General features: G+C 46.4%; 1 protein-coding gene across 4 annotated transcripts in view; it reads left to right on the top strand.

Annotated features, from left to right (window-relative positions):
- The first annotated feature begins 8056 nt into the window (after window positions 1-8056).
- Window positions 8057-13281, top strand: part of BCL2 (BCL2 apoptosis regulator) — a 186382-nt gene continuing 181157 nt past the window's right edge. For all 4 annotated transcript variants that reach the window (XR_010727549.1, XM_066247554.1, XM_066247553.1 and 1 more), the window contains exons 1-2: window positions 8057-8956; window positions 9174-10029. Coding sequence is in view for 3 of the 4 variants with exons in the window: in XM_066247554.1 (XP_066103651.1) it covers window positions 9466-10029 (564 nt within the window). In the remaining variant the exon portion in view is untranslated. The remainder of the gene's footprint in view (window positions 8957-9173; window positions 10030-13281) is intronic.

Consider the following 13281-nt stretch of genomic DNA (forward strand, 5'->3'; position numbering starts at 1 on the left):
CACCAGGGGCGAAGCTCTGTTGTGACCAGAGCCACTCTAGCGCCTGGGGCAGAGGCCAAGGAGCCATCCCCTGCGCCCGGGCCATCTTTGCTCCAATGGAGCCTTGGCTGCGGGAGGGGAAGAGAGAGACAGAGAGGACGGGGGGGGGGGTGGAGAAGCAAATGGGCGCTTCTCCTATGTGCCCTGGCCGGGAATCGAACCCGGGTCCCCCGCATGCCAGGCCGACGCTCTACCACTGAGCCAACTGGCCAGGGCCCCCATTTATTTTCACAAGAAAAAAGTCAAGGGAATTTTTATTTTCTCTCTCTCTCTCTATGTGTGTGTGTGTGTGTGTGTATATATATATATATATATATATATATATATATATATATATTTTTTTTTTTTTTTTTTTTTACAGAGACAGAGAGTCAGAGAGAGGGATAGACAGGGACAGACAGACAAGAACGGAGAGATGAGAAGCATCAATCATTAGTTTTTTGTTGTGTGTTGCAACACCTTAGTTGTTCATTGATTGCTTTCTCATATGGGCCTTGACCATGAGTCTTCAGCAGACTGAGTAACCCCTTGCTCAAGCCAGCAACCTTGGGTTGAAGCTGGTGAGCTTTTGCTCAAAGCAGATGAGCCCACGCTCAAGCTGGTGACCTCAGGGTCTCGAACCTGGGTCCTCTGCATCCCAACCCGACGCTCTATCTACTGCGCCACCACCTGGTCAGGCTATTTTCTATATTTTTTTAAATTTGGTTTTCATGGCCCTGGCCGGTTGGCTCAGCGGTAGAGCGTCGGCCTGGCATGTGGGGGGACCGGGGTTCGAGTCCCGGCCAGGGCACATAGGAGAAGCGCCCATTTGCTTCTCCAGCCCCCCCTTCCTCTCTGTCTCTCTCTTCCCCTCCCGCAGCCAAGGCTCCATTGGAGCAAAGATGGCCCGGGTGCTGGGGATGGCTCCTTGGCCTCTGCCCTAGGTGCTAGAGTGGCTCTGGTCGTGGCAGAGCGACGCCCCAGAGGGGCAGAGCATTGCCCCTGGTGGGCGTGCTGGGTGGATCCCAGTCGGGCGCATGTGGGAGTCTGTCTCTCCCCGTTTCCAGCTTCAGAAAAAGAAAAAAAAAATTTTAGTTTTCACAGCAGAAAAGAGAAGAAATTAAAAATGCTGTTAATGGGCCCTGGCCAGTTGGCTCAGTGGTAGAGCGTCGGCCTGGCGTGCGGGGGACCCGGGTTTGATTCCCGGCCAGGGCACATAGGAGAAGCGCCCATTTGCTTCTCCACCCCCCTCCCCTCCTTCCTCTCTGTCTCTCTCTTCCCCTCCCGCAGCCAAGGCTCCATTGGAGCAAAGATGGCCTGGGCACTGGGGATGGCTCCTTGGCCTCTGCCCCAGGCGCTAGAGTGGCTCTGGTCACGGCAGAGCGACGCCCCGGAGGGGCAGAGCATCGCCCCCTGGTGGGCAGAGCTTCGCCCCTGGTGGGCGTGCCGGGTGGATCCCGGTTGGGCGCATGCGGGAGTCTGTCTGTCTCCCCGTTTCCAGCTTCAGAAAAAAAAAAATGCTGTTAATGATGGCCTCTTTACATCATAAATATAAATCTTTGTTTGATTCTGTTGAACCATGTATTGAAGTGAAACTTTGAGAGAGTGTTTCCAATATTTGGATGAAAAAAATCTGGTAATAGTTGCTTCAATTCAAAGAATTGTATGTTTTTGTCTACCTAGAAGAAGGCAATACCATATATATATATTTTACTCACTAGAACAGATTTAATTTTATTATATCATATTCTAATTTAAACTTGTCTTGCTCAAGGACACTTAGATATTCATACTTTTTGACTTAAGATGCTTTGTATCTTATTTCTTTTAGATCTTAGTAATTCAGCTTTTAAAAGTAACTACTGACTGTAACCTTCTATATTCTGGACTAAATCTCATTTAATGATGGCAGATTTGATATTTTGAAGAGGAGATAATAGCTATTATATTTTACATTTGCTTGATGTCACAACTCTAAAGACATTTTTAAACCCGTTAGAGTGAACGTGACTATTTTGATGTACCTGAGAACTTGCACTTGCTACTTTGGAAGATTTTATGACAGAATTATAACCTAAGTTTCATACCCTGTATTTCTGAATCACAACAAAAAATAAATGGGGAATCAGCTTTGCAGATTTGAAAACTTACTTTTCTAGAAATTTGTGGTGGTGTTTTTTTTAAAAAGAGACACAAGCAAAACAAACCTTTTCCGTAAAGTTTCTTTACCTTGCATTTAACCACTTGATGAGGCTTGGTTTTTTATCCTTTTGTAAGGAGTGTAAGGAGGTAATTTTTCAGATTAAGTACTTGATATAATGAGTGTTTGTTTCAAATATGTTATGCATTTCTGTGACTCTGGTGTGGGATATATGAGTAAAGCCATGAGTAATGTGGAATTTAGTAAATTTTCTTAAGTAATTATGTTTTGTATACAAATAAATTTATTTCCCATACTTTAAACCTTTATATTCTAGTACATGTGCTGCCCAAGCAAGCATTAAACCTTCATGTTTTAATAATGAAATATCTCCTAGATTCTGAAGGGTATAAAATACAGATAGGTAAAAGAACACACCTTAATATTTCTCAGTCTTTCAATAGAAAAATTTGGGTCACATTGCAAAGAGATTCCTTAGACAGCTTGGTTTTCAGACTTCACCTCTCCTTAAATCTGAGCAGTTTGTATAAACAGCATATAGTATCACTTCTATAATTTTTATTTTTGGACCTTTACAAAATGTTTCTTCTGTTCCACTTCTGATTTTATAACTTCCATTTTCTCTGATTCAACGTATATTTGTTGAGTGCCTATGATGAGCTCAGTATCCAGGCATCATGGACATAACTCTGCATAAACAACTTGCCCCTCCCTCGGTGAGGACATTTCTTGCTTCTGGCCCGCCCCCTCCTTCACCCTCTGAGGGTTCTTTCAAGTCTTCCTGGGGAAAGAGGACCACTCCCCATTCCTTTCTTCAGCTTGGGGCCTCAAATATTTGAATGCCAGGCACTATTCTAGGCTTGGAATGCTCAAAGGAAAAATACGGTCCCTGCTCTCAAGAAGTTTATAATCTACAGGAAAAAATATGCCAGAAATTAACACTGTCGCTCCAACAATAGCTATGACTATGATGTAAATAACTAATGTTGACGACATAACCAGTACTAGTTACTGTTGTCAGTCAGTACTGTATGTTGAAATCATTTAACTTATACTTTAACCTTCTGAACACACAGTCTCCCCTTATTCCCGAGGGTTCTGTTGCAAGACCCCCAAGGGATGCCTGAAACCACAGATAGAATAGATACTATGGTTTTCCTATACCATATGACCAAGTTGACATTATAAATTAAGCACAGTAAGAAATTAACAATAATTAGTAATAAATATACAACAGTTATAACAATGTGCTGTTATAGAAGTTACACAAGTGTGGCATTATTAAGTAAAATCAAATGACTTGAACACAAGCAGTGTGACACCCAGACTGTCTATCTGAGAGCTGATGATTGAGACAGCTACTGAGTGACGAACATGTTGGGAGCATCCACAGCGTGGAAAAGGGGATGGTTCATCTCCCACATGGGACAGAGAGGGGTGGTGAGAGACTTCACCTCCATAATCAGAATGGTGTGCAATGTAAAACTTAGGAATAGCTTCCTTCTGGAACTTTCCATTTAATTTTTTTGGACCTTGGTTGACAGGTAAGGTGAAGCTGAGGACGGGGAGGAGGAGTGGAGAGATAACTATGGTACCACTGATATCCCCATCTTACGAATGAGGGCACAGAGAGGTGATATAACTTGCCAAGGTCGTACCTATCAAGCAGTAGAACAAGGTTTCAAGTCCCTGTTTTTTTACTTCTAATCTCCCAGCTTCTGTACTAACGGCACAGGTGGAATCCTAGGACTTCCCAGGAAAGTCAGGGATGGTCTCAAAGGGGAGATGAAAGTTGAGGAACGAGTATGAATTTGCCATGAGAAGGTTGGGTACGTTTCAGGGAGAGGAGCAGATGAGCAGAGGCAAAAGACATGAGGGATCTTGGCATGTTCCAGAAAGCACACAAAGGTAACAGCTGCAAGAAGAAAGGAAGGTGGAAGGGTGCCAAGGTGGCGGGCTCAGGCCCACGGCATGCCATGCACAGGAGTGAGATCTGTCATCACACCGGGAGAATGCCATGTGATGACAGAGGCAGAGATTGGAGTGATGCAGCTACAAGCCAGGGGCTGACAGCCACCACCAGAGGATGGGAGGAAAGGCAAGAAAGTCGTTTTCCCTGGAGCCTTCAAAGGCAGTATGGCCCTGCCGACACCTTGGTTTTGGATTTCAAGCCTCCAGAACTGTGGGAGAATACATTTTGGTTTATCCTCCCTAAGTTGGGATATTTTGTCACACCAGCCTTAGGAATCAAACACATTACCCCTGATTTTTCTACATATATTCGTCGGGAATATCTGGGAGATACTGCTCTGTGCTAACTAGCATGAGAGAATAAAAGTTAGTGTTTGCCCATTAAGAATGTAAATTCTTTGTTAAACCCCTCCATACCATGGTATTTCATGTTGTTTGGTTCTATTAGTGCAGTTTCAATCCAATGAAATCAGTACACATTTGAAAAGTATGTTTCTTCCTTTCTCTTATTTCACTTTAAAAACAAAGTCATTCATTTGAAAGGAAAAAAATTTACGAGTGAATTTCTGGCACTTTCCTTTATAAACCAAATGTTATTTGCCTGCTATGAAACTTGCACAAGAAGGCTTGATTGGCTTTTCATAGCCTAATTTCAAAGGTTGTTGGTTAATTACTCAACAGTTTTGGAGGTTTAGGACCCGTCAAAGTTTGGTGGGTTTCTCAATTAAACCAAGGCTTGTTGGTTTACATTTGGCAAGAGTTCCCTGCTGACAGCAAGGATGGTTTCAGAGCATGGAGCAGACGACTTAGATGTGATCACTCTTACAACAGAAGACACTGGAGCACAAATGGATTGGGAACAGTGTTCTTGTTAGTATTAATCTTATAACTAATTAGTAACATCATTACAGTGTTCGCCAACAAAGTATACAAACCACTTGAAAGAGTGTGGCACTATTTAGCATAAAAGTGTATAATGCATAAGATACTAATTCCAACAGATATCTCAATAAAGCTGGAAACAATTTACAAGGTACTCAAAATTGGACATTAGTGTTTTGGATTGTTTAGGTCTGTGAAATGTTATTTTTTAAGCTGTTCATTTTTTTCTTTTGTAAAGACTATATGGACTACTTGATTTTACTCTCTCTGGTCAGTTTGTTTGGTGTGTGGGTTTATTTCTACTTCAATTTGCCTAAATGGTTGGGGGTCATCATGCTTTATATTTTTAACTTTCATCCTACCTATTGTCAATTCCCTCTAAGTTAGTGGTGTCTTTCTATCTTCATTTTAACTAATATGTCTTTTAGGAAGATTTTATGCATATCTATATTAAACAGTGGTACAGTATGTTCAGATTAGAATAATGCTCTTTTTGAACATCATAAGCTTTGGAAACACATTGGCAATAAATGAACGAAGAGAACTTTCTGAATGACACTGTTTCACATCCACCAGTAGGTGGCAAAAACTGGCAATATAAAGCTTTTTGTTTGGCAGGCTGGAGAATAAAGAAGGAAAACATAGGCCTTTCAGACTCTGGATTCAGTCTCCACTCCCTGCGTCTTATTCTTTCTCTTCCTGGTACTACCTTCCTTTAGAATCCAGCCAGGCAAGATGGACAAATGGCTCGTCCACTGGCTCTTAAAAGTGGAAGGCATTCTGAGAAACAAAACATTCAGAGCACATACATTTGGAAGGTTGATCAGAGGTCTCCTTCCCAGTGAGATTCAAACCCAGGACTCCTAACTCAGGACAGTGCTCTATCCTGCCACCTCATCAATGCCCAGAGACAGAGACGGGGCATCAATGCACACACTTCTGAGGAATACCTGACCTCACTCTTTAAAGTGAAGTCTAATATATTATACATGAAACCCATATATAAATGGAGGAAGGGTTTCACTCTTCCCATTCAAAGTCCCAGGGAATATACTCCTTAGTCAAGGACTGTCATTCATGCAGACCAGTCCGGAGAATGTTTGCTTATGGTCAGCATGCCACATAAGGAATCAGTCCAGGGACCATCTGTAAAGTGAGGTTCTATGCAGCAAAGGAGCGACCGAATAAAGGAAGCTTTTCCTTCTCTGGGAATGAGCTACGTTTTGTTCTGGCTGCCCCTTTGCAGAAGTGCAATCTCTTTTTCAGCTCTGTCTTCTCATTTCCTCACTCAAACGAAGCCCCAAGGCTTTCAATTCCTCTTAAGCAATTTTGGAGGCTTATGACAAGGTTTGGAGAAGATTCCCCCAACCAGAATGCTATGGCATTACATGAATTTCTCCTAATTCTGTGGGAACACATATCTCAGGTCAATCTATACTCAGTATTCACCTCCAGGCCAGAACACCTCCGGGCCATCGTCATAGGTAAAAGTGGACTCAGCCATCAGAAGATAGGGCAGAGAATTGGACCAGGCACCCATTGCCACATGCAAGGGTTTGGCATGTGGGCTGATTAGGAATAACGTGGAAAGAAACATAATTTGCTGTGCTTATTTTGCTTAGGAATAAATGCTTTGATTTTAGATGAGGAACAAGACAAAATAAAGGTAGAGTCTCAACATATTCGCACAAATGCCTTGTTCTCGCCATGTTTCTATGACCACAATAATTAATCCAGTGTTCCTATGTATTTGTATTTGAGCCCTAATAAGTAAGCGGCTGTACTTTTAGTAAACATTTCCCCCTTCCGGGTTTTATTTGCAAAGACTCTTTGAGGTAAAATAGTTAAGCACATGCGACTTGATTGCTGTGTTGGGCTTTTCTCTGAGGGGCTGTTCATGCTGATGAATTAAAAAATGTATGTGCTTGCGTGTGTGTGCGTGTGCGTGTGTGTGTGTGTGTATGTGTAGCTAACTTGAGAGGTGTGGCCATCTGGGATTGGCTGCTAGGCGACCGTAGAGGCCTTTAGAAACCCACCCACCGTGGTGTTGGGACTGTGGGCCTGAAAGTTACCATGTAAGACATCAGAACCTGGCTCTAACCCAGGGCCGAAATTGTCAGGAGTGGAGGACAAGCATTCACAGAACCATTTCAAAGCCCCTGCTACCCTGCACTCGCCCCTCTGATGACCCGCTGAGTTCTGTCGGGCTTGGATCAGGGAGGGTGCTTCTCTAGAGTGTTTTGCGTGGACACCTAGGAAGCATCCTACAAGTAAACAAGATGCTCGGGGCTTCCCTCACTAATGAATGTGCAGCCTCGCCTCTCTTCACGGCTGGGCAGCGCTGAGGTCCCCGGTTCGAGGTCAGATCGGCCCCGGCGGCCGATCGCTGGTAATACGCTGGGCGCGCGCGCGCACGCACGCGCGCGCGCGCACACACACACACACACACACACACACTCAACACTCACACACTCACACTCACTCGGCTAGGAAGAGTCGCAGCGATTCCCTGCGCCTTTCCAGCGCTTGTTTTCTGGGCGCAGCCACCCACCCAGCCGCCCGCGTGCAATTCCCCGGGCGGCCCGGTCCCTCGCGGGCGCCGGAGCAAGCCGCAGGCCCAAGGAGGCCCCTGCACACCCACCGCGCCGCGGCCGCGCGGGAGGCCTTCGCCGCCCGCGCCACCCACTGGCCAGGCGGAGCGGGCCCAGAGGGCGGGCGGGGGCCGTCCCAGGCGCGCCCTCCCCAGCCTCGGCCCTGCGCGCCATGTGTCCCCGGCGGGGCGCGCCGCTCCCGGCCCGGCCGCGGCTCCTTTAACCCGGGAAAGGGAGCAGGGCGGAGGGGGTGGCGGGGCCGCTCAGAGGAGGGCTCTTTCTTTCTTCTTTTTTTGAATGAACCGTGACGTACGTACAGGAAACCAGTCGGTTCGAGCAGAGAATGAAGTAAGAGGCCAGGCCCCCCCGCCCCGCGCCCGCCCCCTTCCTCCCCGCCCCCGCCCGCCGCGCGCCCGCTGGCCCGCCCGCCCGCCCGCCGCTCTCGGTCTCCGGGCTGAGCCGCCGCCGCCGCCGCTGCCAGCGAAGGTGCCGGGCGCCGGGCTCTCCCCGCCGGCGTGGCCGTCATCGCCCGGAGCGGGTGCGCGGCGGGAGCGCGGGGACACGGCCGCCGCGGCGCAAGAGCAGGAGGAGGAGAAAGGGTGCGCAGCCCGGAGGCGGGGTGCGCCGGTGGGGTGCAGCGGAAGAGGGGGTCCAGGGGGGAGAACTTCGTAGCAGTCATCCTTTTTAGGAAAAGAGGGAAAAAATAAAACCCTCCCCCACCATCTCCTTCTCCCCACCCCTCGTCGCACCACACACAGCGCGGGCTTCTCGGCTCTGCACCGGCGGCCCGGGCGCGTCCTGCCTTCATTTATCAAGCAGCTTTTCGGAAAATGCATTTGCCGTTCGGAGTTTAATCAGAAGAGGATTCCTGCCCCCGTGCCCCGGCGCGTCCACGGGCCCCGGTCCCTGTCTCTCCCTCGAGGAGCGTGAAGCGGTCCCGCGGTTAGGGGTCCATGCCTGTGCCCGCGCGTGAGTGCGCGCGTGTAAATTGCCGAGAGGGGGAATATCACAGGACTTATGGAAATACTGGACTGAATATTGTAATTCATCCGCCGCCGCTGCTGCCTTTTTTTTTTTTCTCGTGCTCTTGAGATCTCCGGTTGGGATTCCTGCGGATTGACATTTCTGTGAAGAAGTCTGGGAATCCATCTGACAAGTCTTTTCATTTTTACCACTGCCCCACGCACCCCCAACTCCTGATTCATTTGGAAGTTGCGCGGCAGCTATCACCGGGGAGTTCGGAAGATCGATGGGGTCTTTGCCTTATGCATTTGTTTTGTTTTCACAAAAAAGGAAACTTGACAGAGGATCATGCTGTCCTTAAAAAATACAAGTAAGTTCTTTCGCACAGGAAATTGGTTTAATGTAACTTCTAATGGAATCATTTAAGATTTTAACTTTAAATGCATTCGTGTAAGTGTAATTAACACGCAGCTTAATACATTCTTTTTAGCCGTGTAATTGTAGTGTATATACCTTGCTTTCACCCAGACTGTAAAGGAAAATGCACCTGATTTTCACTTATAGGTCTTTTTTTTTTAACTTTTCAGGATCACGGAGGGAATAGACTGACACTGACCATTAATAACAATGTGCCTCATGAAGTAAGAATCCGAAAGGAATTGAAATTAAAATTTCCTGCATCTCACGCCAAGAGGGAAACAGTAGAATCAAGTGTTCCGCGTGGCTGAAGACACCCCCTCATCCAAGAATGCAAAGCACATCCAATAAAATAGCTGGATTATAACTATTATTCTTTCTTTCGGGGCCGTGGGGCGGGAGCGGGAGCGAGAGGTGCTGTTGGTACCCGGTTGCTTTTCCTGTTTTTTCCTCGGGGGAAGGATGGCGCACGCTGGGCGAACAGGGTATGATAACCGGGAGATAGTGATGAAGTACATCCACTATAAGCTGTCGCAGAGGGGCTACGAGTGGGATGCCGGAGACGCGGGTGCCGCGCCCCCGGGGGCCACCCTCGCGCCAGGCATCTTCTCCTCCCAGCCCGGGCGCACCCCTACGCCCGCCAGGACCTCGCCGCCGCCGCCCCCGGCCGCCCTCGCCGCAGCCGCGGGGCCTACGCTCAGCCCAGTGCCACCTGTGGTCCACCTGACCCTGCGCCAGGCCGGTGATGACTTTTCCCGTCGGTACCGCCGCGATTTCGCCGAAATGTCCAGCCAGCTGCACCTGACACCCTTCACCGCGAGGGGACGCTTTGCCACGGTGGTGGAGGAGCTCTTCAGGGATGGGGTGAACTGGGGGAGGATTGTGGCCTTCTTTGAATTCGGTGGGGTCATGTGTGTGGAAAGCGTCAACCGGGAGATGTCGCCCCTGGTGGACAACATCGCCTTGTGGATGACTGAGTACCTGAACCGGCACCTGCACACCTGGATCCAGGATAACGGAGGCTGGGTAGGTGCATATCTTGTGGCATGTGAGTCGGGGATGGAAGTCTCAGGTCTGAGACGCGGTGGTTGGAGTGTGGGTGGGCGCCTGGGCCGCGGGCCAGCGGATGACCCAGTGAAGTAAAATTAGGCTGTGCTTCCCACCCTCTAACCTTGTACAAAACTAGCCCTGCCAACTCTACTGTGATCATTTCCTTCCCACCCAAAATGGAGTCCTTGCTTGCCAGCTGTGGAGGTTCAAAGATCAAGCATTGCTATGTAGTAATGATCTTGGGAGAAATGGTGTCCCTCCAGGGTTCCGCAGACTGGGAGGGAGTCCAGAGATCTCCAGCACCACAGTTACCTGGCCTGAGTAGCTTGTTGAAATGGGAGACCCCAGAGGTTGTGTCCTGGCAGTCGTTGTCCTACCTACACTAACTCCCCTCGGGATTTCTTCTTTTGTACTAAAATTTGAGAACCACCCAACTGGAATAACAGACTGCACCGGAGGACCAAAGGGCAAGCCTTTTCTGACTTACTTGGTAAAATCTACCTAAAAAAGAAAGCCAGTGTAGCCCCTATCCCTGGAAAGCTTAGCTCTGTTTGTGACAAAGTAAGTTGACTTTCCAGAAGCCCGGGGACCCCCAACCTACAGGGTGTGCCACATTCCCTGTGGGCGTGACCAAGTGACTGGAAGAACATTTTGACTGTGGATGCTTAACTTTGTCTCATCAGAGACAGAATTTGCATTGGCTGTGAACTTTGTGTTCTATTTCTATAACTAGTGTACGATTTTAAAGTGTCCTGGAACTCTAGTAACTTAGTTTTCACCACCTAGAATCCACCTCATCTGGTCCCTTTAATGAACATACTTGTTCTATGGTATCTGCCTGAAGCATAGACGAATTGATTCTTAGCTGTGAATTCTCTCGTGCTCTGACTTTAGTTGAAGTGATTGATGTCTGTAATTTTGAAGAACATCTGTGAGATGATTTTTCCCCTGGTACTGTGTTAGATAGAGCTTCTATCATGTGACCATAAAGTCCTTTTCGTGCATGTGATTCTTTGGGGCAGGGGGGAGAGCTGTAATTGAGATCACACCTTATATCTAAAATAACTAATTTATGAAACAGTAAAAGGGGAATAATTATTGTCGGAATTTTTTTCTTCGGACTTTTTGTTGTAATCTGAAGAGGAATCAATGCAGTGCTTCCTTTTATAGTCTCTAGGGAGAATTACTAGTGTTATTATTTTATGGGACCTAACAGGAGCAAAAAAGGCCCAGAAATGATTACCAGTGGATTTGATTTCAAGAAGCATGTTGCGTATTTTACTGCAGTTTAAAAAGTGTGCTCATAGTAAGGGGGGAGCCAAAAAGAGAAAAGGCCAAGAAAAGTACGTGGCTGACGTCAACATCTGATCCTGTTTGACCAAAGTTGACAAAATATCGATGACACTCTTCAATGTTTAAAAATAAAATGAACTAAAGTATCCCCCAACCCATTTAAATCTCTGCAATCTAAATGCTCCTTGTAAACTTTTTTTTTTTTAGGTCCTATATTATCAGATCTTTAGTAATTTTGGAAGAATTTTCCAAAAGTTGGAAAGAATATTTTTAATTGTTTGGTTAGATAGGTGGTTTTATTTTTAACTACCATAACCAAAGAAGTAGGAACTTTCAGGCTCCGAAAGGATCATTTTAAGACCAAAGTAAAACTGATTTAACAGCTTTACTATTTCACATTTTTTTAATGAAAATTAAAATACCTAAAAATTGTCTTTCTAGTTGAAAGAAAGTCAAAGTGGTAACTGTCATCTATCAAGTAATTTAATAAAGATGGGAATCAGAGACATATGTTTGTGATCGAAATTAAGATATAACCTTGCTCTTTGTTGTTGAGTTATAGTAATCGCACGCAATTGAGTGTTCTTTTTAAGTGAAGGCTCACTTTCCCTCCTTTCAGAATAGAGTTTTTGTTGTAGAACCAATCTTTGTGGTCAACAGGTATCTGAGGTTAATAAATGTGGAGGCTGTATTTTATGATGCCAAACCACAATGACATACCATAGAACATGATAAAAAAAAGATTTTGACAAAAACCTCTTATAATAAAAATAAGTCAGGAGCACAAATGGCTGATGGTAAAATGTGTAGTTTTCAGAAAAACATTTAGATGGATGACTATATAGGAAAACAAAGGAATTTGTCAAGAATAAAAAAAAAGTATTTGCCAGGAAATACCATCATAAGTGGACAAGTTGGAAAAAACATGCTGGAAATGATTTACCCATCATTCAAATGGGCATGATTAATCTACATTTTTTGTTGTAGGCATCTGCCATACTGACAGATATTCCTCCAAATTTGCATCTGTTGGGGTTGCATCTCTAATAATATATTCTATCTTATAGTGTGGTGAGGCACTCTTAATAACAGTTATAATAAAGTCTCAGAAGAGAGCTAGCACATTCTTTTGACATTTGACAGTGGCTTGCTCTGTGGAACCAGGACTCAGTGGATCAGCTTGTCTACTGAATATGCACTAATAGGGCTTTAGACTCAAAGTCACTGTTTTTCTTTTTGCTGCTGCTGCTGCTGCTGCTGCTGCAGAATCCGAACCTCTCGAGGCAGAGAAAGTGTTTGCATTCCGTGTTCCATAACTCGGAGAAAGCAGGGCCTGGGAATGAAAGGCGTTTGAGAGATGGTCTCGGAATCCTGCTGATTAAATAAAGACTAAAGAAGAAACTGGGTGTAGAGTGGGACGTGGCTTTATGCCTAAGTCTGAATGAGGCATTGTGTAGCACCCAGAGAGAGGCAGGAGAGGAAGCGAGGGACTGCAGCAGTGCTATGGAATGTCTAAGGCCCTGCTGGTCCAAGTCTGCTTCACGGGACAGCGGCGTGGGTGTCACCGGGGAGCTTCTCAGAGATTTGGAATCTCGGCTCCCACCCCTGAGCTATGGCGTCAGAATCTGTGCTCCACACGATCTACAGGTGTTTGCGGGCAGGAAAAAGTTAGAGATGCTGGCTGTCTTCGTCTCCCATTCCCGGGGGCATCTTTTACAATGAAGGACAATGTGGGATGGATCCTTCAGTGTCCCTTTCCAGTGTGACTTCACACATCCATGGTATTACCTGGGATGTGGAGTCTTTCCCAGATGTCCACTGGAGTGATCTGACCCTTGGGAGGGAAAGGTTGGAATGACAGAGGTAGGAAAGAGATCAATGAGGATACGCTCCGTCTTCTCCAGAGTGTTTGTCATGGTCGCTCTACAGTTTGTA

This window comes from Saccopteryx bilineata, chromosome 11, assembly GCF_036850765.1.
Source record: "Saccopteryx bilineata isolate mSacBil1 chromosome 11, mSacBil1_pri_phased_curated, whole genome shotgun sequence".
NCBI classification, from domain to species: Eukaryota; Metazoa; Chordata; class Mammalia; order Chiroptera; family Emballonuridae; genus Saccopteryx; species Saccopteryx bilineata.